Source organism: Mastigoproctus giganteus, chromosome 2 (genome assembly GCF_048544385.1).
Source record: "Mastigoproctus giganteus isolate SK-2022 chromosome 2, ASM4854438v1, whole genome shotgun sequence".
NCBI classification, from domain to species: Eukaryota; Metazoa; Arthropoda; class Arachnida; order Uropygi; family Thelyphonidae; genus Mastigoproctus; species Mastigoproctus giganteus.
Genome location: NC_143576.1, coordinates 245102302 through 245124994, shown reverse-complemented (window position 1 = coordinate 245124994; position 22693 = coordinate 245102302). Strand labels below are relative to the sequence as shown.

The 22693-nt window shown below is 40.2% G+C and overlaps 1 protein-coding gene across 1 annotated transcript in view; it reads left to right on the top strand.

Annotated features, from left to right (window-relative positions):
* The first annotated feature begins 414 nt into the window (after positions 1 to 414).
* The window catches only part of LOC150090339 (uncharacterized), a 336582-nt gene continuing 314303 nt past the window's right edge, over positions 415 to 22693 (top strand). The window contains exon 1 of the mRNA XM_090390273.1: positions 415 to 520. Coding sequence (XP_090246399.1) covers positions 430 to 520 — 91 coding nt within the window. The 5' untranslated portion in view covers positions 415 to 429. The remainder of the gene's footprint in view (positions 521 to 22693) is intronic.

The window sequence follows — 22693 nt, the reverse complement described above, 5'->3', positions numbered from 1 at the left end:
GCCCATCGCAGGGCGGTCTTGGCATTCGTCAAGTAACCACTGGCAAAACGGGCAGAACGTGCGAGGCGATGTCCCACGGCATGTACGGTTCGCAAAAGGGATGATTTGAAGTTGTTGCTACGCAACCAAAACGCCGGGAGAAGAAAAAAAATAAAGAAAAAGATAGAAAGAGAGTAGAAAGCGGGAAAAAAAATAATAATAAAGAAAAGTGTGGTTTCATCGTTCGTTTGGCGTTGCTATAGAGATTGTTTTTCTCATTTTTACGGTGTTTGAGGTGTCGGGAGCTAACGGAGGTCATAAGGTTATGTGGAGTTGCGTGCGTCGGCGAAATACCTTCTACGAACGCTTGTCCGTGCAGGTGTTCGGGTGATAGCTGCCGCGATTTTTTGGTGCGTCGTTCCGTGGAAGAGAACTGGTTCGTCGCTGGCCATGACCCCGAGCGGCCGGAAACGGACAGGGTGGTCGGTTGCTGTCCTTCGATTGGCGATCGTGGCTGTAGGCTGCTTGGAGCTGTCACACGGTAAGTACCGCTTTCGTCTTCTGCTTTTGCCTTTAGTGCAGACGAGCTACACACCCGGACTGCTCGTCTGCTTCTATCGAAACGAATTAAAGCTTTAATTAATTCCCCGAGCAACAGATGCGTTCCTTTTATTCCATCGTGTTTCGGAATTACGAAGTGGAAATCGTGGCCTTCGTCAGAGCGGTTGTTTCTGTGTCAGGAGTGGGGAAGGGGGGTGTTCGGAACAGAAATCAGAAGCCAAAAAACGAGGGGATGGTGACGATCTCTGAAATACGAACGCAAATTGGGGAGAGCCGATTTTTGAGCGTGTAAAGCGGAGCCGACTGATATTTAAAACGTATCAAATATTTAAGGGGGAACGAGACGAACTGGCGTTGGTTGCCATGGTTACCGGGAGCATTGTCGAACCTCGGTCGGAAATCATTTCGCGCGCGCCTTTATAATGAATGCGGCACAGCCCCCGAGTGATATCCAATTCTGCAGCGCCCTAAATAGGTGTACTTCTCTCTCTTTCTCTCTCTCTCTCTCTCCTTCTGCGCGGCTTAACCCGTTAAACACGCTCCGGAACGCAAACAAATCACGATTTTATCCGTTCGTCTAATTAATGATTGAACGCTGTACCTGGGCGACTAATCCAGATTAACAGGCGGCGCGTTCAGTTCGATTCGCATCTGCAATCACACACCGGTCCTGAGAGAGAGAAAGAGAGAGAGAGAGATGAGGACGAGGCCCCTCGAATAACAGCACCCCCGAGAAAGGCGCTCGTAGGAGACATTTTAACGACTCATCGGGAGCGGCGAGCACCGGGTCGTCTTCTTGGGTGGTGCAAATGAGGAACATCACCCCAAGGTGCACGCACAACGGCCGTGTCATTGAAGCAGTGCATCATGGGAAAGAAGAGCAAATATCGAAAGAAACTGCATTAATTCGCTGTAAATGCACGCAGTTGGTTGCATTTGACGTTAGCCCACAACACCACCTGTGTGTGCGTGTGTGTTCTTCGCTCTCTCTCTCTCTCTCTCTCTCACTCACAACCACACACCCACCGACACCCACACCCACACCCACACCCACGCCCGCTGAATGTATCTCCTGCTCTGTTTTTTCACCGTCCCAATGTACTTTATCTTTCTCTTCCCCCTCTCTCTTTCGCTATATATATCTCCTGCTCTCTTTTCCTCCTAACCTATCTGTTTCTCACTCTTTCAATCTATTTTTCCTATACAGTATATCTATTTTAATATGTGGTCTATACATATCTATTTGTTCCTTTTTTCTTTCTGTCTCTTTCCTTCTCAGTATCTTTCTTCTATCTCTCTTTGTCCTCCTCTTTCCCCCCTCCCTCTTAGTCAGTGTAGCTCCTGCTCAGTTTTCTTCACCTATCTGTTTCTTACTGTTTCAATGTATCCTATTTATAACCTGTCTGTACATTTTTCTTTTTCTCTCTCTTTCCTTCTGCATATCTCTTTCCCTTCTCTCCTCTATCGCCCCACTTTATTTCTCCTCTTCTCTTAATACATCCCCTGCTTTATTTCTCTTCACCTATCTGTACCTCACTGTTCCAACGTATTTTTCGCTCAGTTATTTATAATATTTGATCTACAAATCTCTCTTTGTTTCTCTTTCCCTTTCTGTTTCTTTTTCCCTTTCTGTCTCTCTTTCGCCTTCCCATCCTCGTGAGTAACACAGTTGGTAGGATCGCCGTCCTCACCACACAGGGTGGAAAACACCTCGGTTCGAGTCCGGCAGGTGACGTGGAAATGTTAATGGGCCTTTTTACAACGTAGCTGAGTTAATCGGTCTTAGGCGAGGGTAGCGTGGTTTTTTCACTCGGAAACTCGGGTTTTTCATCCAGAAAACAAAATCTACATACAGAACACACGCAATTTACAGACAATATACACTGAGCAATATGGCCTTAGTCGCCGATGCTCCTAAAAACAACAACATCCCCCCCTCCCCTTCCATCTCTCTTTCTCCATCCCTCCATTTTATTTCTCCTCATCTCTCTATCATCTGTTTCTTACCTACGCCGTCTCGGTCTGTATCTCTTCCCCTCTTTTCGTGCTATCAGTATGCCTTTCTCTACCTATTCATCTCTCACCCCACCTCTCTTTCTCTCTCTCTGTTTGTCTTTCCATCCTCTTCCTCCTCAACATCCTCCTTTATCTTAACCCTGTAATAAGAATACTTCTGTGCCGTGTGATGAGGTAATACTCGGTCTACTCTTCCTCCCCATACTTCTTTATTGATTGATTCTGTCCGTTTTATTTATTTCTTCTTTTCTTTTCTGTGCCCCGGGGTTGTTAACAGCTGTTGTTTTTCTGGAAATCGACGTTTGTTATAAGAGAGCATTCTTCGGTTGGTTTATCCATGGTAACTCATTCTTCGACTACTTTAGCGTGTTAGGCACGGTGTCAGTTGGCCATTTTACAAATTTTTCAACTGGAAGGCCAGGTCAGAGTGCTTAAGGGACACGAAATGCCTTATAATTTCAACACCCAGTGTACTGGCGATACGTTTAGAATATGTAATCCACTTAAACCGGATATTAGCACAATACAGCATGTCTTGCGGAAGCGGAAGTTGGTTTTAAAAACTGCCAACAGTGAAATACCACATTGTAGTTCATCATGCTAATGGTGCTCATCATCAACCTCCGATTAGTGTTTGGAATAGCAATTTCTGATAAAAGAGATCACCCAACCAGTGTTCCTTTTCTTTTATCTCCCATCCTGTGTTCAGTCTCTCTCTCTAGCACTATAACTTTTTTCATGTGAACCTTTATTTCTTTCATTGAGCTCCACCCATCTGCGCTAATGTGGAACCAAACTGCTATGAATCCTTGTTTATCCCATAGACCACCCTCTAATACTTCTAACAGTGAAAGTCATAGGGAGCAATATATTTGGGCTTTAGTCGCTTCAAGTGAATATACCCTCAGGGCTTTTGCGAGATGGTCGGTAGAGTTCAAAAGAGGACTGGAGACAACTGAGGATGATTCAAACTCTGGCCGACCATCTGAATCATTCAAAAGTACTTAAGATTTCTTGAAGAAGCATTTTAACGATAATACGACAGTATTTGGGAGTGACTAAAGTTGGTGAAAGGTGGATTCACAGAAATCTTTCCGCTCAAGTCAGAAGTTGGAGTCACCAGAAGAGAATTTAAAATTATTTCTTGCTGTTCCAGATAGATTTTCATCCCGTTTGGTTACTGGCAATGAAACTTAGCTTACATCCTAATGACCCTAAAGCATGCAGTGGAAGCACAAGGGATCTCTAACCCCGAAAAAGTTTAACCTAACCATCAGCTGGAAAAGTGTTGGCTTCAATGTTTCTGGGACACAAAAGGATTGTTGTTAATTAATTCCCTTTCCCCTAAATCCACATTAACAGAGGAATATTACGATAGACCCAAGTGACTATTATTTGTCAGGGAACTTCAAGTGTCATCTTCATGTAACTCATCTTTAAATCACCAGTCTTTTATACTCCATTCTCAAAACTTTCTGATGCCCAAATATATCGTGCGTGAACCAACCATTCCTTCCAGAGTCTCGATAAATGTTGAAGGATAGTGTATTTGTTTGTCTCTCTTCAACTTTGCGATCACCACAAACCGAATCGTTCCACCAGAAAACTATTAAAAGAGCCATCAGGGGACATTCCAACCGTCCATTAAGCATCCACGGGTCTTAAACAATAAATACTCCGCAATCGCCATATTAGCTTGCCGCTCCTGAAGACGGATGACTCTATTTATGCGCATCTCGGAGACTTACATATCGATAAGAAGCTACCATGACATCGCACCGCTCACAAAAGAAAACTGATTCTTCCGCAAACCTCCCGAGTTCGCTTGCGTGTGAAGAGGAAGTTAATACACACAACGAACAGTTAAATTTAAAGCAGAACTGTAGCCGTGACTGGAAGTAATTGCTCTCTGACATCAAACGCAGAGGGGGGGTGCGTTGTTCATCAAGTACGATGGATAAAACATTAAAGTTCTTTTGTTAGTTGCCACGATTTCCTTCTTGATGCATTTTGCAATCTCTTAGCTCTCCAACATGTTTAAAGTCTTTTATTTACGTTTAGTTTTCCACAGAATAACGAAATAAATACGTAGAGCACCCCTCCTATCCTCCACCCCTCATCTATTGTGATATATTCCGTTAGACTTTAAAATTACACCAATTCCAGGACAGGATTTTTAGATAATTATTCATATCCTTTCAATATTTTCCGACCTTTGAAGCCAGATGGCAGCACTCGTTATTTGTTTATTCTATAAATTATTCATAATGCTTTCGGTGTGCTGGGTTTTTATTTTGTTTATTTGTTTGTTTTTTTCGATGCATTAGAAATGTTTAAGATGCTGCACTAAAGAAAATACGTTTATCTTCAGATAATCGAAGAGTTGCGCCATGATAGGATTAGAATATTGAATTTATTGTAGGAGAAAGTCAGCGGTTGTGTATAGGAGTCGTTATAATTTAATGCAGTTAGAATAATGCTAATGCACTCATCCATCTTTTCTCAAGAAAAAAATAGGAGACGTTAGGTCTCTTTGTGCACGTTTTAGAGCCTCCCTCTCTCTCTCTATTGGAATGAAAAAATTAAGCTGGATGTCACTGTAACTGAGTTTAGCTAAACTCGATGCATTAAGGTGTTCTATTTCTCCTCTGCAAAGACATGACCGGGCAAAGGTCAAGCATCTTGACCTCTCTTTCTTTTCTTATCCAATTTCCGTTGCTTTGGACTTTTACCCTAGCTGTTCTTCAAACTATGGAAACAAAGAGGTCACGCACCCTCCTGGCAACTTGATCAACCATCGTTCAGAGAAATATTCGTACTTGAATACCATAAACAGCCTACGCAATTATTAGTATTGAATCCAGTTTATAAACTGATACAAAAACTTCAAGCCCTAGCGACAATTTGATGAACTACCTTTAAAAAAAAAATGGTGGGTTACAAATGAAAGAACAAAAAATGTTTTCATCAGAGAAATGTTCGTAGTTTAAGACTAATAACTGCAAATATCTTATGTCGTTATGCACTGAATACAGTTTATAAATGTGGGCAAAAACTGTTGCACACCCTAACGGCAATTTGGGGAACTATCGCTTAGTTCTTTCAAATGAAATCATCTGAAGGTCTTGCAGTAGAACACAATGATTGTAAACATCCTACAAAACTGAGTACATTGAACCCAATTTATAAATTACACGAAACAAAAAATTCGCTCACCCTAGCGGCAACTTGAAGTACTAAAATTATAGTCTTCAGCTATACTCATCTGAGAAATTTTTGCGGTTGAACACCGTAATAATAATAACTAGCTTAAAAAGAGCTATCTGTCGAGTTTAAAGGACAAATAAAGAACAGGTCACATACCCTAGCGGCAATTTTGTGAACTACCATTTTTGTTTTCGTTTGTATTCACCTGAGAAATTTTCACACCCTCCTAGCAGCTTGAGCACCCTTCGTTTTGAGAAATTTTCATACTTGAATACTGTAAACATTCTACGCAATTATTTGAACTGAATCCAGTTTATAAACTGAGACAAAAGCGGTTTCATACCCTAACAGCAATTTGGTGAACTACCTTAAAAAAAAAGTTTTCCATTTGTAGTCATCTGAGAAATTTTGACAATTTAACACTAATAATTGCAAATATCTTACATAATTATATGCACTTAATCCAATTTATAAACACGGACAAAACTGTTGCGCGCCCTAGCGGCAGTTTGGCAAACTATCACTTTGTACTTTCAAACGAAATCTTCTGTAGCTCTTGCAGTTGCATCCAATGGTTATAACCATCCTACAAAACTGTTTATATTGAATCCAATTTATAAATCACGCAAAACAAAAAAATTCTTTCGCTCGCCCTAGCGGAAATTTTAGGTACTAAAATTTTAGTCTTCGACAATATTCATCTGAGAAATCTTTTCAGTTCGTAATAATTATAAATATCGTAAAAGAGTTGCGTGTCGAGTTTAATGGGCAAACTAAAGAAAAAAAACAGGTCGCACCCTAGCGGTAATTTTGCGAACTATCGTTTTTCTGTTCTCTCAACTGTATTTTGATGAGAAATTCGCTCAGGTGTATACAGTAAATATTATAAACACAACTATGTGTATTGAGACCAAATTTGACACAGAATTTGAATTTTTTCATCAAGAAAATGATGAATTCCACTCTTTTCAATACTGTAAGTCTGTTTTCAAGCAGTCTAGTCATAAACGCCATTGCATAACACATCCTTCAGAAATCTAGCCACATAAAAAATGCATTCCAGCGTAATATTTTCAAATATTCTGTGTTTATAACACTGAATACGTAGCCCTCGGCGATTTTCTACTCCAAATGCCCATAATAGATGTATTTTGACCACATTTTCTTTTGTCATGGGAAAATCGCTTCACCGAGCTCTATAATCACACCCAGGTGATGAGCTATTAGATCAATCTGGCTGTGTGGCTATAGGATATTTTGCAACGTGTGTTTTTTTATTAACTGGGCATAAAATTCTCATAATAATAATAATAATACGATTTTTCCGCGCTATGGAAAGATGGCTGGGGAGGGCTCAAATAACCGGATATTACTCCATACGTTGCATTTCCTCTTCACAACTGTTTACGCGGTTTATATGCATGGTTTCTCCTACGAAAGCAGTTTTATTAGAGCAATAAAACCAGGAATATCTGCGAGTTTCTCATTTCTAATGGCTGTTTGCTTCCAGACATTCCAGCCTGCTCATAGATGAATAAAGATGGCAAATTTGCTTTTTCTTACGTGAAGAACGCCACTCTCGAATGTGGAAACTTCACGGTGTTTTAGTTTATTAAAATAATTTATTGTTTTTACTGTTGGGTTTCGACAGGGGGCGCCTGTAGGTATTTTCAATGAGACGTGTGATTTGAAAAGATAATTACGCTTGATCAATGACTGGCTAAATAAGGAATGCGAATTTGGCTTTGAGTTGGTCGTTATTAGCTGGCAGCTGACCAAGTTGGGGAAATTGGTATCGCCGTGATGTCGGGCACAAAAGGACCGGCACGAAAATGGCACTACACTACACCGCTCCCTTCCTCGTGTGCCGTGATAGAAATACAATGAGGTGAACTTTGTTCCTCAGTAGTAGACCTCGAATATCCGCGCTCACAGGCCTTTCACGTGCACTCAAGGACACCAGAAGTATTTTCATTTCTCATTTAGGTCCAGAGAGAGAGAGAGAGAGAGAATGGATGATTACTGAGAAAGAGAATAACTTCTCTCTCGGATGCAAAGAGACAGTGAGAGAGAGAAGAAATGCATTAAATGATGAAGAGAAAGAAAAAAGAAAAGTAAATGAAGTAGATAAATATAAAGTGAAAGAATAAGAAAAGCATAAAAAGGGAATGAAACAGAAATAATTGTTTTGGAGTGCACGTAACTTTATTCTTTCGTTCAATACACGTGGCTGCCTTAAGAAGAATAAACAAGAATGAAATAAAGGAAGCGACAACATAAAGGAATGTCGAGAAAAAAGAAAGAAAGAAAGAATGGATTAATGAAGTAGAAAAAAGAAAACTGAGAGGGGAAGATAAGAAGATGGAGAAGAAAGAGAGAGAGAGAATGTGAAAATGACGCAGAATGAAAATAAAATAGGAGTGGTAAAAAAAAGAACATAAGAAGGGGAGAGTGAATAGAGAGAGAAAAAGAGAACTAGAGAAATAGAATAGGAAATCGAGAAAGCAAAAAAGAGAGAATATGAAAAGAGAGAAAATAAAAGAGGTAGGAGAATGGAGAGACAAAAGAATGTAGGACAGCGAGAAGGCGAATAGAACAACAGGATACAACAGATAGAAAAGAGTGAAAGAGAGAGAGAAGATAGGAATTGAAGAGAGTGGATAGAAAGAAAAAATAGGACAGTGAGAAAAAGAACAGGACACAGTGAGTGAATAGGGAGAGACAGAAAAGATAGGGGAGAGAGAAAAAGAACAGGAAATAGTGAGAGGAGAAATAGAATGCAAAGGAGAGTGAATAGAAAAAGAGAGAAATAGGAGAGTGTGAGAGGAGAAAGAGAGAGAAATAGGAGAGAGTGAGAGGAGAAAGAGAATACAAAGGAGAGTGTGAGGAAGGGAACAGGGGATAGTGAGTTGAAGGGAATATGGGATAGTGAGAGGAGAAAGAGAATACAAAGGAGAGTGAATAGAAAGCGACAAAAATAGGAGCTTAAGGAAAATAATAGATGTGGAGAGAGAAAATAGGAGCTTGAGGGGAAAATGGGAGATACAGAGAAAAATTAGGAAATATTGAGAGAGAGAAAGAAAATAGGAGAGAGGAGAAGAAAAGGAGATGTGAGAGAGGAAACAGAGAATAAAAGTGAACCGAGAAAGAGAAAATAGAATGGTGAAGAAAGAATAGGGAATAGTGAGAAGATATAGATAGAAAAAAAGGAGAGTGAACACAGAGAGAGAGAGAGAGAGAAAATAGGAAAGTGAGGAATAGAATAAGAAATAGAGAGAGTAAAGAAAATGAATAAAGAGAATTGGAGTGAGAGAGAATAGAAAAGAAAGAGTGAACAGAATAGGGAGAGAGAAAGTAAAGAGGAAGACAATGAGATAGAGCGAGAATATAAAAAAGGAGTGGATAGAATATATATAGAAAGAAAGAAGATAAAGAGAGAAGGATGGACCAATACAAAATTAGAAAAAAAGAAGTAACCAAAGCAGGTGGGCACACACAGAGATAATACGATCGTGAAAGGAACTCGGAGAGAGAAAGAAGAAGAGAGGGCAGAGAAAGACTGAAAACGTGGTGTCTTTTGACAATCGAAACGAATAAATCTTTGTTCGGATGTTTCATAAATGAGTATTTAGGAGCGACTTGCCATGGTGAGCCAGCGCGGGTGTTAACATCTTGCCGTCACTCCTTCGGGTCTGTAAATTGCACGAGCTCCCCTCTAACTTCAATTTTGTTAATCCGTTTAAAGTTGTGAAACTGCGCTCAGCTCTCTCGCCGCGCGCAATAATCCTCCAGAGCCAAATCACTCATGCAGTGTTTCTTTAGAGGCAACTCAACTTTCTTCTTTCCTTTAATACATGTGGCTGCCGTAAGAAGACGAAGCCGGTTCGATAGCCTTTGTAACGTGCAAAGCCAACCCTCCCTCCCTCTCTCGTACCACGCGCCTGGTTAGTATCTTTTAGCCATTGTAGATAAATCCTATTTCCGTGGCTTGACACTTCTGGATTTAATCAGGGACTTCTGCGGCAACAAAAACTGAAAGAATAAATAAAGTAAAAATAGAGCGCCGCTTTGCGGGGCCACCGCATGAAAGACGACACGTACTGCGGTGGCTCACCCATTCCTGGACAGCATCCATTAAGAAAACCCCGAGATATACTCTCCCAAATGCCAGCAGATGCAGCGCAAAAAACTGCCCAACTTGAAGTGCCCATAAATATTCCTCAACAACTCAAAGACATCTGAGAAAAAGCAGCGGAAAACGATTAATGGTAAACGAACATATATCGAAGATCCTCCCTCGGTGGTTCCATCTAAAACACGCACACACACGCACGCACATTTGGTCAAAGCTACAAGAAATATAGACATACCCGGAGAAAAACAGAACGAAATTATCCCTCCAAAAAATAAAAGGAAGAATTCTTTGCTCATATTCACACACGAAGTCAATTTCGTACGTCCGATCTATTACAAGGAAAGAAAAAAGAAGAAAAAAACAATTTTGCCTTCTTTTTTTATGAAACTGGTTACTTCTCTCTCTCTCTCTCTCTCTCTCTCTCTCTCTCCAATAATCAACTGCGTAGCTGTATTTCATATGAGTCCCTTTCCGGCTACAGAAAAACTGCCTACTCCTGGGTGGGCAAGAAAACGAAAACAAATATAGGATTAGGGGCGCTGATCTAAGTTGTTTTTGCCCTCTAAACTACATCGTCATTTCTTTTCTTCTTTTTTTCCCTCTCCTTTATAGCAATCAATAGTGTAATCGAATACTGAGGGAAGTCTAACACGTTGTCTGTCCATTTTGCACTGTGCGAGTGTAACAGGAAGTAATTGCATCGGCCATTTCAGAATTCTCATGAACTCTGATGAGGTAATATTTCTTAACCACAATAAATCATCCACTCTTGCTCTGATATTCATCTCAAAAAATCCACCAATACAAGCTTTCTTGACCTTTCTTTTTCTAGTCTCAACGAAACAGAAAGAAATAGTACTTTCACTCACTCGAGGTCAGGGGGGAGCATCTAGTGCGTTGCTGTTGCATGCCGGGAAGAGAATTCAGCTCGTTTAAACTCCTTCGTTGTTAATACATGTTAATACATGATAAAACCTGTTAATACATGTCTCTGCATGTTCTGACATGTTTAATTATTGATTGAGGTGTTCTATTACCGATAGATTTTTTATTTAAGAACAATTTTTAAAAATTGCACTGGATAAGAAATTCTTCTTATGATTTTAAGAGTCTGGCAAAGGATTTTTTGGATAGTGTAGCTGGTCCAGACTAAAGAAGTAATGTTGTATTGGATGAAGATGCTTTTCCTGCATTGCCTATAAGTAATACGAGTCCAGAAGGAATACTGAGAATCCATCTTTTCCTATGACATCTTATGGCTAGGGCTGAACATTGTAGAGAGAGAGAAAGAGAAAGAAACATGTTGGTGTACTTCACAATGAGGCCAGGAACACGCGCAGAGGGTCGAAAAGCCAGCGAAGAGGTCACCTTCTTTAGTTGTTGTGTTAGCCGAGCATCCCGTGTTATTAAGACAGCTGCGAAAGAGGCCTTCGAGTGTACTCCAACTAGCCCGGGTCAATGAAGGGCACGCGCAAAGGCGCGCCCGCGAAATGGACAGGCGCCTGATAGTGGAAACAAAGATAATACGAAGAACAAAGGAAGAGCAGGCCTCGCGCGAAGAGTTGACTCGTAGCGAGGCGAACACAACAAACTCCCTGGAAGTGATCGCGCAGTGCGGATTCAGAGCACACAAAAACACTTGTGAGTGCGTGGCTCTCCCGCTGTCTGATAGAGATCGCTAATGGCCAGCTGCTGTGTCATTAGGGAAGCGCCATCTGACGGCTTCCTCGGGACTATTAATTGCAAACAGCGTCCAGGACATTTCGTGGACACTTCGATGAACATAATTACTTCGGTGGTCGATTGCAGAAGAGTTATTTGAGAGAAGTGGTTCGAACAGATAATTGTACCACGCGGAGCAAAGGAAAAATGTAAAATGGCGTTTGTGGCAAGGGTCAGTTATCGACATGCACTCAAGTAACAGGTGGAAAGAAATGTAAACTACTATCTGAGATCTCTCTCAGTGCGTTGTTGATTAGTGTAGAGTTGCTGTAGTATTTGTGTAGACTGTCAAATTGTATCTGTTGATGGGATAATTATTGCCTGTCATTAGGCCCAATGGCTTCCTCTCCTATAATATCCTTTAAAAAGACTTTCTACACGTTCATTAGGCTCACGTTATTGACGGGATTCGACCTCAGTTCTTTTCCGCCCCGATGTGTGGAGAATGGTGATTATACCGACTGTGCTATCCCTGAGGTGATCAGTGATTGCTTCTGTCAAGATTTCAGTTGAAATATTAAGACAACTGAAATATCTTGTTTGCTGAATCCTGTTGAGAAAACTTACTGAAAAATGCAGGTCGGTGGTACCATCATAGATTCACCAAAACCATCACCGACTCAGGTTGACTGTCTCTTACCACCTCGTGTGTAATTCCAGCAAACTTTCTGGATTCGAGGGCATAACCTTTGTCATTTTGATGATGGATTTTTTTTTCAATAGGAAAATCGAGGAAATTATTCTCTTCTTCATAACAGAATGATTCCCTTGATTGAGTTGCTTTCGTGGTAAATATGAATTGGAAGAGTCTTGGACTGTAGGAACTTCTATAAAAGTATCAACTGCAACCGTTACGAATCGAAATGGAATGGTTATGGGATAATTAGGTACACTGAGTAGCCAGTTTCTTAGATACGCCCCATTAGCCAAAGGAACGATCGATCCATCAGACATATCCATAAGAAGGTATATAAAGCAAATAGATACAACTTTTCAGGCTGTTAGTGAAAGAGTGTGGTGTGAGCAGTTTTATCGTGGCGCGTGTTAAGTCTCTTGATGCTGGTATATCAACACCTGAATACCACAGCAGAACAAATGCAGTCCTTCGATCTGATAACGGTTACTTTCAGCAGGATAATGTACCATGTCAAAAGTTAAGAATAATTCAAGAGCGGTTTCAAAATCTTGATGTGATATTACCATATCTCATTGTGTTGCTCAGTTGCCACACCTTAAATCCCGAGCATCTGTGGGATGATGTGGAATCGGCTGTTCACGACATGGATCCTTCGCCGTCTCAATAGCAACTGCAGGATGCAATTGAATATGTGGTTTATGGACTGGGGCTATCGACAATACTGGTTTACAGCCTTCATGACAATACCCTACAAGGATAAAGCCACACAAAACCAGTATTATAGGCACCTGGTTTAAGGAGAAAGAGATCGCAGAATTAGCCTACTTGGCACGGAATTCTGACCTAAATTCCATGGAACATTATTGGGACGAACTTAAGGTCTAAGCAGGGCAGAATCAATTTCCCCTCTCCATTTTTTTTTACGACTGACAACTACTTGGAGGCAGTTGCAAAGGAAATTATCTGACTACTACTTTAAATTGTCGACAATAGGCCTTTTCACAGAATGCGCTTGGATTACAGACCAAAAATGAGTCCACACGAGTAATTTATAAATAAACCTTAATTTTGATTAGTGTCCAAATACTTTTTGAACGTATACTTGTATATACACGATATGCACGAAGAGGCGACCGTCTCAGAAGAGAAAAGAAAATCTTTGTTTCGCAGATAGCACGTTTTCATCAAATTTTGTTGTTAAGTCATGACTGCTGTGTCGCTTAGTTGCAGAAGTAATTCCCTCAGAAACCAATCGCCTGAGAAGAGTCCATCGAAGATTGTTGTTGTAGTAGGATTTTAGGATTATCAGCGAATAAGGTCATATTGCTCCGTGTATATTGTCCGTAAATTGCGTGTTCTGAGGTCGATTTTCTGTTTGCTGGTTGAAAAACCGAGTTTCCGGGAGAGAAAACCAATCTAAATTCGCCTGACACTGACTAACTAAGCCACGTTGGGAAAAAGGCCCATAAAAATTCGAACTCAGGTCGTTTACACCCAGTATGAGGCGCATGAAAATCCTACTAACTGTGCTGCCCACGAGGGCATCGAAGATGGTGGTCACTGCCTACCATACCCAAATATTTCTCTCTTTTTTTATCATGGCACTGTTCCGATTATCTCCTGCGCATTTTGAAGTGTTTGTTCGATGGCACGGGGATTCTCAGACTCCCAGAAAAGCAATTATATGTTTATTTCGTCAATCTCTTTAAATTTTCCAACGTTCTTCCATTGCATTTATTTCTCCATCTTCCCAGAATTGAGTCATGTTCTGATAAAGAGGACATTACTTTTCATATCTATTTATTTTGCATTTTATCTCTCAATCAACCTGTCGATCCGTCCGTCTCCTTATCATGTCTTATATCCTTATATCACCTATCCATCTGTCCGCTTTTTTTCTCCTCCTTCTTTCTATTTTTTCCTATCGATTCCATTTGCCGCAAAAGCTTATCATCGAAGTCACTCAATACAGCGCGAGATCGCCGTTTCTTCAGCGTCCAATTACCGACTACGCGTGTTTGAAGAGATAGAGTGAGAAACCCACTTTCACATGCGGTGCCTTCATCCATCACCAAAGAGTAAATAGCAACATCCTCCCCCTACCCCCTCCGCATCCCAGACACGGGTGCTGCTCTTCTAAAATCCTAACCTGCTGAGATTTTTACAGCGAAAAGGATCTTCAAACAGATTTTTCCAGCCGCTCAACGTCTGGGGGTTGGGTAACCGGGGGGGGAGTTATGTTTGCTGCACATTTCAAAGAGGATTTCGAAGCGTCTCATCCACCTGGGGAAAAGGCCGAAGTATTGCCTTTTAATAGCCTCTCGAAGATAGAGCGAAGGAGGGAAAAAAAAGGGGGAACTCTCTTGTGCTGCGAAAGTCGAAATTAATGTGGAAAATAATTTTCTCAGAGCGAGTAGTTATTAGACAACTTCTTAAGAAGGCATCGGGTGTCTACAAAAAAATATCTTTGGGGATTTCGGATTCGTTCTCATGACAGCGCAATAACATATCTCCATATTACTTCTCGCATTGTATTAATCGCAAGAACGGATGTTCAACTTTAAGGCTCTAAAATGAGAGTCTCACTATTCCCCACTCTAAGAAAGGAAGGCTGCTTGATCACCAGTTACACAATTACCATCTCTCGGAAGCTTCTCTGCCCTTTATATTCGTAATATAATGCTATTAATCTGAGTTCCATCTTTTTTGCTGCTCACTCAGACAGTGTAAATCAGCTGGCACAACGGCAATGATTTCAATCTACAAAGTAAGAAATGGCAAGAATGAGAAGAGGTTAAAGCAGTTTATAAATTGAGAAAGGGTTCAGTTATGCAGGCGTCTTTCCTCAATTTATAAGATGGCACTTTTAAAGCGTTAATCGCAAGCAGTGCTATTTTATACGCTGCCCTACCATTAACAGGATACCCCTCCATGGATGGGGAAACGGGTCCTATGAATGCAACAACAAGATGACACGTTCAACAGAATTAATCACCTCAACAAATGCTAGACGCATATTAACATGTAGTAAGGACATATGGACAGACGAGTCGAGTTTCGCACTCTACCAGTCTGACGGCCGTTCCTGGGTGTGGCAAATGCCAAGGGAAGAGTACCTTGCTGATTGTATCCTCCCAATAATGAAGTTTGGTGGAGGCAGTGTGATGGTATGGGGCTCCTTTCATGGTTTTAATGACACAATGAAAGTTCTCTTTTTGTCTAAAGGCAGGTGTTCGGATATTAATGGTAGGGCAGTATATATATGCAAGGCGAGACCGCTGATTGAGGATGCCAATGCTTAGCTTATGCGCCTCCGCTCTTCCATGAAAATTAAGACTGTCTGTGTGTACTGATGTATAGAACTGAACCCCCTCTTGATGCCTTAAATCCCTGGTTCATATTTTGCATGATATGTGACGAGATTGTCGTACTACCCTTCCGAGTGCCCTCTGGTCACTTGGGGTGAGTTGCTGGACGGCGGTGGAACAGTCAAGCTTCGATTTCATGGTAACGTCACTGACGGTGGAGAAGCCAGCAGTGTGACATCCGACAATAACGTCCCTTTCGAAATCAATCAGCTCGGTTCTACGCAGTATGACATGAACGAGTGATTTTTGGGTCATACACCAGTCTGGACCACTGATTTATGCCCTCGTGGATAGCGCAGTTGGCGTAATTATCATCTCAGGCGAAGATAGTATGGTTTTCTCTCCCGGAAACTATGGTTTTTCATTCAGCAAACAAAAAATCGACCACAGAACTCGTGCAATTTACAGACCTGATATCCTGCGCAATATAAGTCACTGATGATCCGTACCTATCGAAATCCAATTGCGTTTGTAATTCTCTTGTTTGATCCTTCAAAATAAGTTTTGTATTTACAGTCCAGTTGAAGTCGAATTTATAGTATATTTGAAGAGGATTTTTCCTATTTCTTATCAACTGTTTTACCACGTTGAGCTCGTCGGGGGAGGAAGCAACATCTTCTAAGAATAACAAACATGAACGCATCTCAAATATTCCAACAAAAGATTCCCTATTTCATTTCGTGGTTCGATAAGCGTTCGAAAAAAAAAAAGGGGGAGGGGGAGAAACTAGACGATTTTGTTGCTAGTGTTTTTATATTCGTCTAAAACGATAAATAAACTCCGTCTGACAGGCACTAATGCATAATTCACGTGTCAGAAAACAAACACCAACACTAAAAACGTTGCGCAAGATATCAGCGAGAGAATTCACATTTCCATCTCTTCGTACCAATGTTTGTTCTCCGTTCCGATGCTACGTGCTATTTGTGTGTTCAACGTAGCTCCGAAATACACTCGACAGCATCTTCTATATATACAAGTGTTTATATATATTGATGCATTGACCTCCTGGGTCACGGCAAGTTACCATGTAGAAATGGGGACTGGTTGGACGTGTTAGAGCAAGAGAAATATTGGATTTAGATATGGCTGGTTTAGAATGTGGCTGGTTTACGAAAGATTCCCAGGCGATTGACCGCGATGCATTTCAAGATTTCTGTAGCGCGAGATTCAATTAAATCATGCATACGCACGCTGTTCAGTCCCACAATATACTGCCCTTTCTTATTTCAATATGAATGCATGAATTCGCCACGCCACACTAATTCTATTTTCAAGTTATGTGGTAAACTATGAGACAGGTATCATATGCTTCGTCAACTTATGTCAGAGCGGGAGTTTGGAAATAGTGTCTGTGATAACACCCTGGATCTGTTTCACGTGACTTGGCTTACGGCTGTTGGTTGTTAAGCTTGGAATCATCAGTGTTGATGTATGCTACAATCCCTAATTCTTCCTAATCTGAATTGTAGGAGTCTTTGAAGAAGGACTCTTGTATCAACATGACTCTCTCTGGAAAACCAAGCTTGGCTATCAGAGCTGCGTTTAACTGAAGAAGAAGCAACGAACATCTATTAAAGATACTGGAAGAGTTGCAGAACAATTTTCACTCTGGACTTCCACAACTATCCACAGGATATGCGACTTCATTGGTTATTTTAACGAAATATAAGAGCAGCCTACGTTTTGCTAGACGTTTGGAGGGTCACACTGGGTACTGTAGTCTTTAAAAGCTTGACAATCTTTTTGGTTCCAACAAGAGTGTGTTCTCTCATTTCGCTTTGTAATCAGATGGTGGTTAGATTAATAGATAAGTAGCAGATGGCTGGTTTTGAAGAGAATAAATTGGCAGAATTTCACCCAAACAGGTCTAATAATTAAATAAACTTGGCTACATTCGGATTTTTATATTGGAATTCGTCTTTGGGCCTACATTTTGGTTTACAGAAGATCACTAGTGAATCTGGTACATTTTTGTTTCCTCCCATGATATCTAGCGATCTTCTAAAACCAAAATTCAGGCATGAACATAGATTTCAATATAAAAATCCAACACAACAGAGTTTATTCAGTTATTGGGACTGTTTGGGTCACATTCTGTCTAAGAGTTTCCACTGATTGTTGCTCAGAAAACGTAGGTACGCTCTTCTTGAAAGCCTTGCTGGTGAAAAAAATAAGCAATGTTCATATTATGTCCTCTGTAAGCTTGCAGATGAAACATTTACTCAACCTGACAATCTTCTGGTAGGCGATACTCTTAGAACGTGACGTATTTACCATTCAAAATTTACAGTTGGTCGAAATCTCCTTCTATCAGCATTACCCTTAATGGCTTCACTGTACCGTGTTTCTCTAAATTATCTCTCCACAGCAGAAAATACTTTGAGATTTGATACTCGTCGAGTTGGAAATTTTTTGGCATATCTGCGAACAACAACTACGATGGTCTTATGAACCTCGCCAGAAATTAAATTCAATCAGTCATCTCGGCAAAAGCAAACAGATTTACAGTCTCCCACAACATCAATTTAACAAATTCAGTTCTCTAAACAAGGGAGTCGTTGTAGAACCTGAAACTCAAGTAACAGACACGTCCAAAATGTTCTGAGAACGGATTATAAAAACCATAGGTACAAAATATTGCAACTTCTAACTTTTGCATAATATTCCCCGGTTATCGGGGTTTCGGGTACAAAGTTATCAATTAAAAACGATCCTATTTTTGCGCCAGAAATTTGAGACCAACGCTTTTCCATCTGATGGTTGTGTTCGAAAATTTTGAGATTGGAGATCCATTGTGTGTCCATTGCATTCTTTCTGATTTGGATTGTGAGTCATAAAAATGTTGCCAAGTCTCAGTACCAGTCGAAATGAGATTAATTTTAAATTCTCTTTTGACGACTCCAACGTCTGATGTTTGTCATTGAGTGGAAAGGTTTCTGGGAACCCATCTTTCACAAACTTAGGACATTTTGAAATGCTCATGCAATTAATATACTTCCTCAAGTTCAGACACTTTATTTTCGAATTGGTTGCTTACGATGGCAGACCAGACCTCGAATTCTTTGGACTGACTCAACTCAATTTTTTGTACTCAACTGACTCCTGTTCTCTTTTGAACTCTACCGACAAACTTGAAATAGTGGCATAAGTTGGTGATACTTCCCCACGGACTGTATCGCTATTCTTTAATATTTCTGACCTCTTTGGTCAAAAATTTTATTACCGATTGATACTCGATCTGCTAGATGTTTATTTTGTTTCCACTGTTGTCTAGCACCGATTACAGGGTACCTGTATATCCCAGACAATTATTTCTGCGGTTGATTTGAACAACATTTAGAAATAAACAGAACATATCGAAATAGGCAAAACAATAAATATTAGATGAATCTAGCCAGCTGGAATTGCCGAAGCCAAGATCACAAAACCAAAACGTAACCACCTGCATAGAAAATGAAGCCGAAGAAACGGTTTATTTACTTCAAAAATTCACTTACTTCTTTAAACATCTTAGACTAAAACAGAAAAAGCATCTTTACTATTTATTTTGATGTCTGCTACTCCACTCTAAGGATATTTTCCTGTTGCTGACAACCTTTGACAAGAATCTATGAAACTATCGTGCCCGCTTAGAGATTCAATCACGGAAAGAAAGAAAATAGGAAAATTCTGAAAAGCAGCAGTTGAGAAGAAAGATATTCCTCATAGTCCATGCATCTGCAACCAGCCATTATAAATATCTGACTTTCAGAAGTCCATCCACTAACTGTATACAGGCATCACAAGAACTGTAGCTGTCTACAATCGGTCCAGAACAGCTTTCTCTACTCTTAAAACACGTCACATCCTATCATTGGTTTCTTCTGACAACCCCTCCCTCTGAAACCATTTACGCAACCATCTTCCATGATTTAAAACTCCCTCTTTTAGAGGAATTTATCATGCTTTCCACTGTGGGTATCTCAATTACGAAACTACCGGTTTCTTGAATCCCAGTGGGGATTTCTCTGGATTTCTTCCCAGCACTTCCTTTTTCAACCTACAGATATAATTGTGAAACTGGCTGCTGGCCAATAGAGGATAGATAGATTATTATCGTGTGTGTGAGAGAGCGTGGAATTATTCGATAAACACAAGTGGAGCATTCCAGACAGACAAAGAAATAAAATTATAATTTTACCTTCTATTAGATATAATAAATTATTGCGGTATTCTCTTGTAACCTCCTGTACAATTTTTCATAAGTACATTAAGTTAATGGTCCCCCAAACTAGGATCTGTCGTTGATAAAATATCTACAGGATAGTCTAAGTAATTCATGGTGATTTATTAAAAATAAAGATCGCTGTACTTAAATCCATTGGACATGTATTGTTTCAGACTTGAATAAAATGTCATATTATTATTTGCACGCCTGTACTTTTACAAAATGTACAGGTATATCAGAAAAATCGGCAATATACAAGGGCTCTATACGTTATTCACCTAATTATAAAGCTGGATTAAAATTTTATTGTAATAGGTATCTTAAAATGGTTTGATGAAGTTATAAAAGCAACTCAATGAGTTTTTCCTCATGCGGTTGGCTGCCTTGATCCCAGCAAGCATTGCGACAGTATACATTTTAAATGGCGACATTACAAGAGAAAGCAGTGTACGTTTTGTGGCAGTGGGACATCAACTCTCCAGTGACTGTTTCAAGGGCTTCCAAAAGGATCCATCTAAAAAACAATCAGTGGCGATGGTTTGAACAGTTTCAAGAAAGTGTGCTGTGTGGGGGGTGGTTTGTTTGAGTTAGATTCTGGGGGAATAATACTTTTTCTTTTATTTATTTATTATTTATTTATTTCTGTAATCATAAATCTCGTTATCTCACGTTATCCTTCCAGACCCACCTCTTTTAACTTTGTATTTCTCAATTAAATTTCCCCCTTAATTTACCTCCCCTCCACGTTAACACCTGACTTGTATACTGCACAGAAGATCACAGATTCTGGGGGAATAATAGTTCGTGTATGTCTCCTCTGGACTGGCTGAGTATTCAGAATGACTCAATACTACACATGATAACCATATACAAATTTGTTTATTTCACAGTATATACATTAAAGAATTGTATCATACAACATCAATTGGTATAATGTTAATAACTGGCATTATATGTGTGTTAAGATGTAAAATTAATAGCAAATGATATAATATGTCTCTTCGTGTCTTTCTGCTTTTTCTCCTTCTGGTTTAGGTTACATCTCATAACATTATTTTTACTTTCTAACAGTTAAACTTCCCAACTGGAATTACCTCAGTGGGCTTAACACCTCTATGGATATTGTCCTAGATTTATAAATCCCCGCTATAATCTTTCATTAATTTATCCCTTCCAAAATAATTCAATCTTAATATCTTGTAACGTTTCTAGTACATAGAACACCTTTACATCTTAACTTAGAACATACCAGTCTCAAGTACATGTATCTAATTCTTCCTTGCTTTAACTTATCCTTGAGATGAAGTACATACATCTATGAACCCTTTTCTTCCTTTTATACTAATCAATACCAAATCTACTATCAACTAAATAAACATTTTTCTAAAGTCCTTCTCTTCAAATCTAGTTTAAAATTATTATCTCGTACTTACATATTAACTTAGGGAATCACTCCTTACACTACCTTTTCTCAGTTCAGGGGCGACTCATCATCGACAGCATAGGCCATCATCAGGCTCCAACTGGAAGTATTCATCGGCAAAGGAACTGCTGCTCTTCTACAGGGATTCTCCTACGTTCAGGAACTCGCTCTTCTTTCCATACGGCTATTAAATAAGTTGCTCCGGCCTGCTTTTTGGGCGTCTGATCAGTTCGACGAAACTGGGAAGCATAATAGGATTATCAGGACTCTTCTTACTGCTTTATTAAGAAGCCTGGCTATGTAGCTCTTCCTTATCGTTCTATGGTGAGGCTTTTCGATCCTTTTTTACTCAGCTCCAGCATAGGTGTTTCCATCTTTCAAGGATTATCTCCTTCCTATTTCAACAACTCTTAAACAGCATCTCCCACAACTCATTACTCTGGCGATTCTCCCGGCACTTCTCGGGATTTCTTTCCAGCCGCACATCACTCAGGCATCTCCACGGGAACTCTCCAAACTTCCACACTGCCAAAACTCACAACTCTCCCACAAACTCCTAACTCTCCCAATAAAACTCCTCACTTCCCTCTTGCATCTGCCTTTTGTTTCAGCCGCTCATTCTATTTTAATCCAATCGTCGTTCGTTCTCCATCATCTCATTATTCTCATTCGCTCTCTCCCACTTCTTCCGTTTTTTCTTGGCCCTCCCTCTACTGGGGTAACTTCCTGTTTACGAAATTTTCATCAACTTCGATGAACTACAGGGCGTCTAGAAATTTCTAGATATTTCCTTGTGATCATTCCCGATTCACTTACCGCCATTAATCCACTCTGTTTCTTCTCTACCGCTCCTTGAAATTAGTAAGTGCTCAAGGAGTCGGTCTGTTTCAAATAGCGGCAGCCATTTCTACATAGTGTATATCGCATCCAGGGTTTTCTTCACCCTCCTAGTTCTTAAAATCTTCCTCTCCACAAGGGGGAGTCGGTTCCCTTGTTCTTTCCTTCCAAAGAGCTGCTCACTTTCTGTTTATGCGACCATGAACTGGCCTTGCGGTGCCCCCTTTGTACTAGTGTTCCAGTGCTCCCATTGTCTTGTGTACCGTCCTGCTACCTCCCGTTGTTACGTTAATCCTCCCCTACTTGACTGTAAGGTACAGAGCGATCGAAATCTGGTTGAAGATCATCCTATGTAAATAATATTATTTACTATTTACATCTTTTTTTTCTTGTTATGTTATAATATTTATAACATAACATTCGCTAGGATAAGTGTAAGAATTTTGTTCTTACAGCTGCATCAGACCGGAGCAGATAGGCCTAGTGTATCTGTAGATAAAGTTTCGCTACAGCAAGATGGAGCACCACTGCATATCAGCACGATGTCGAACCACCACACTGGAGCTTGGATGTGCGCGATTTCTTAAATAAAAATTTC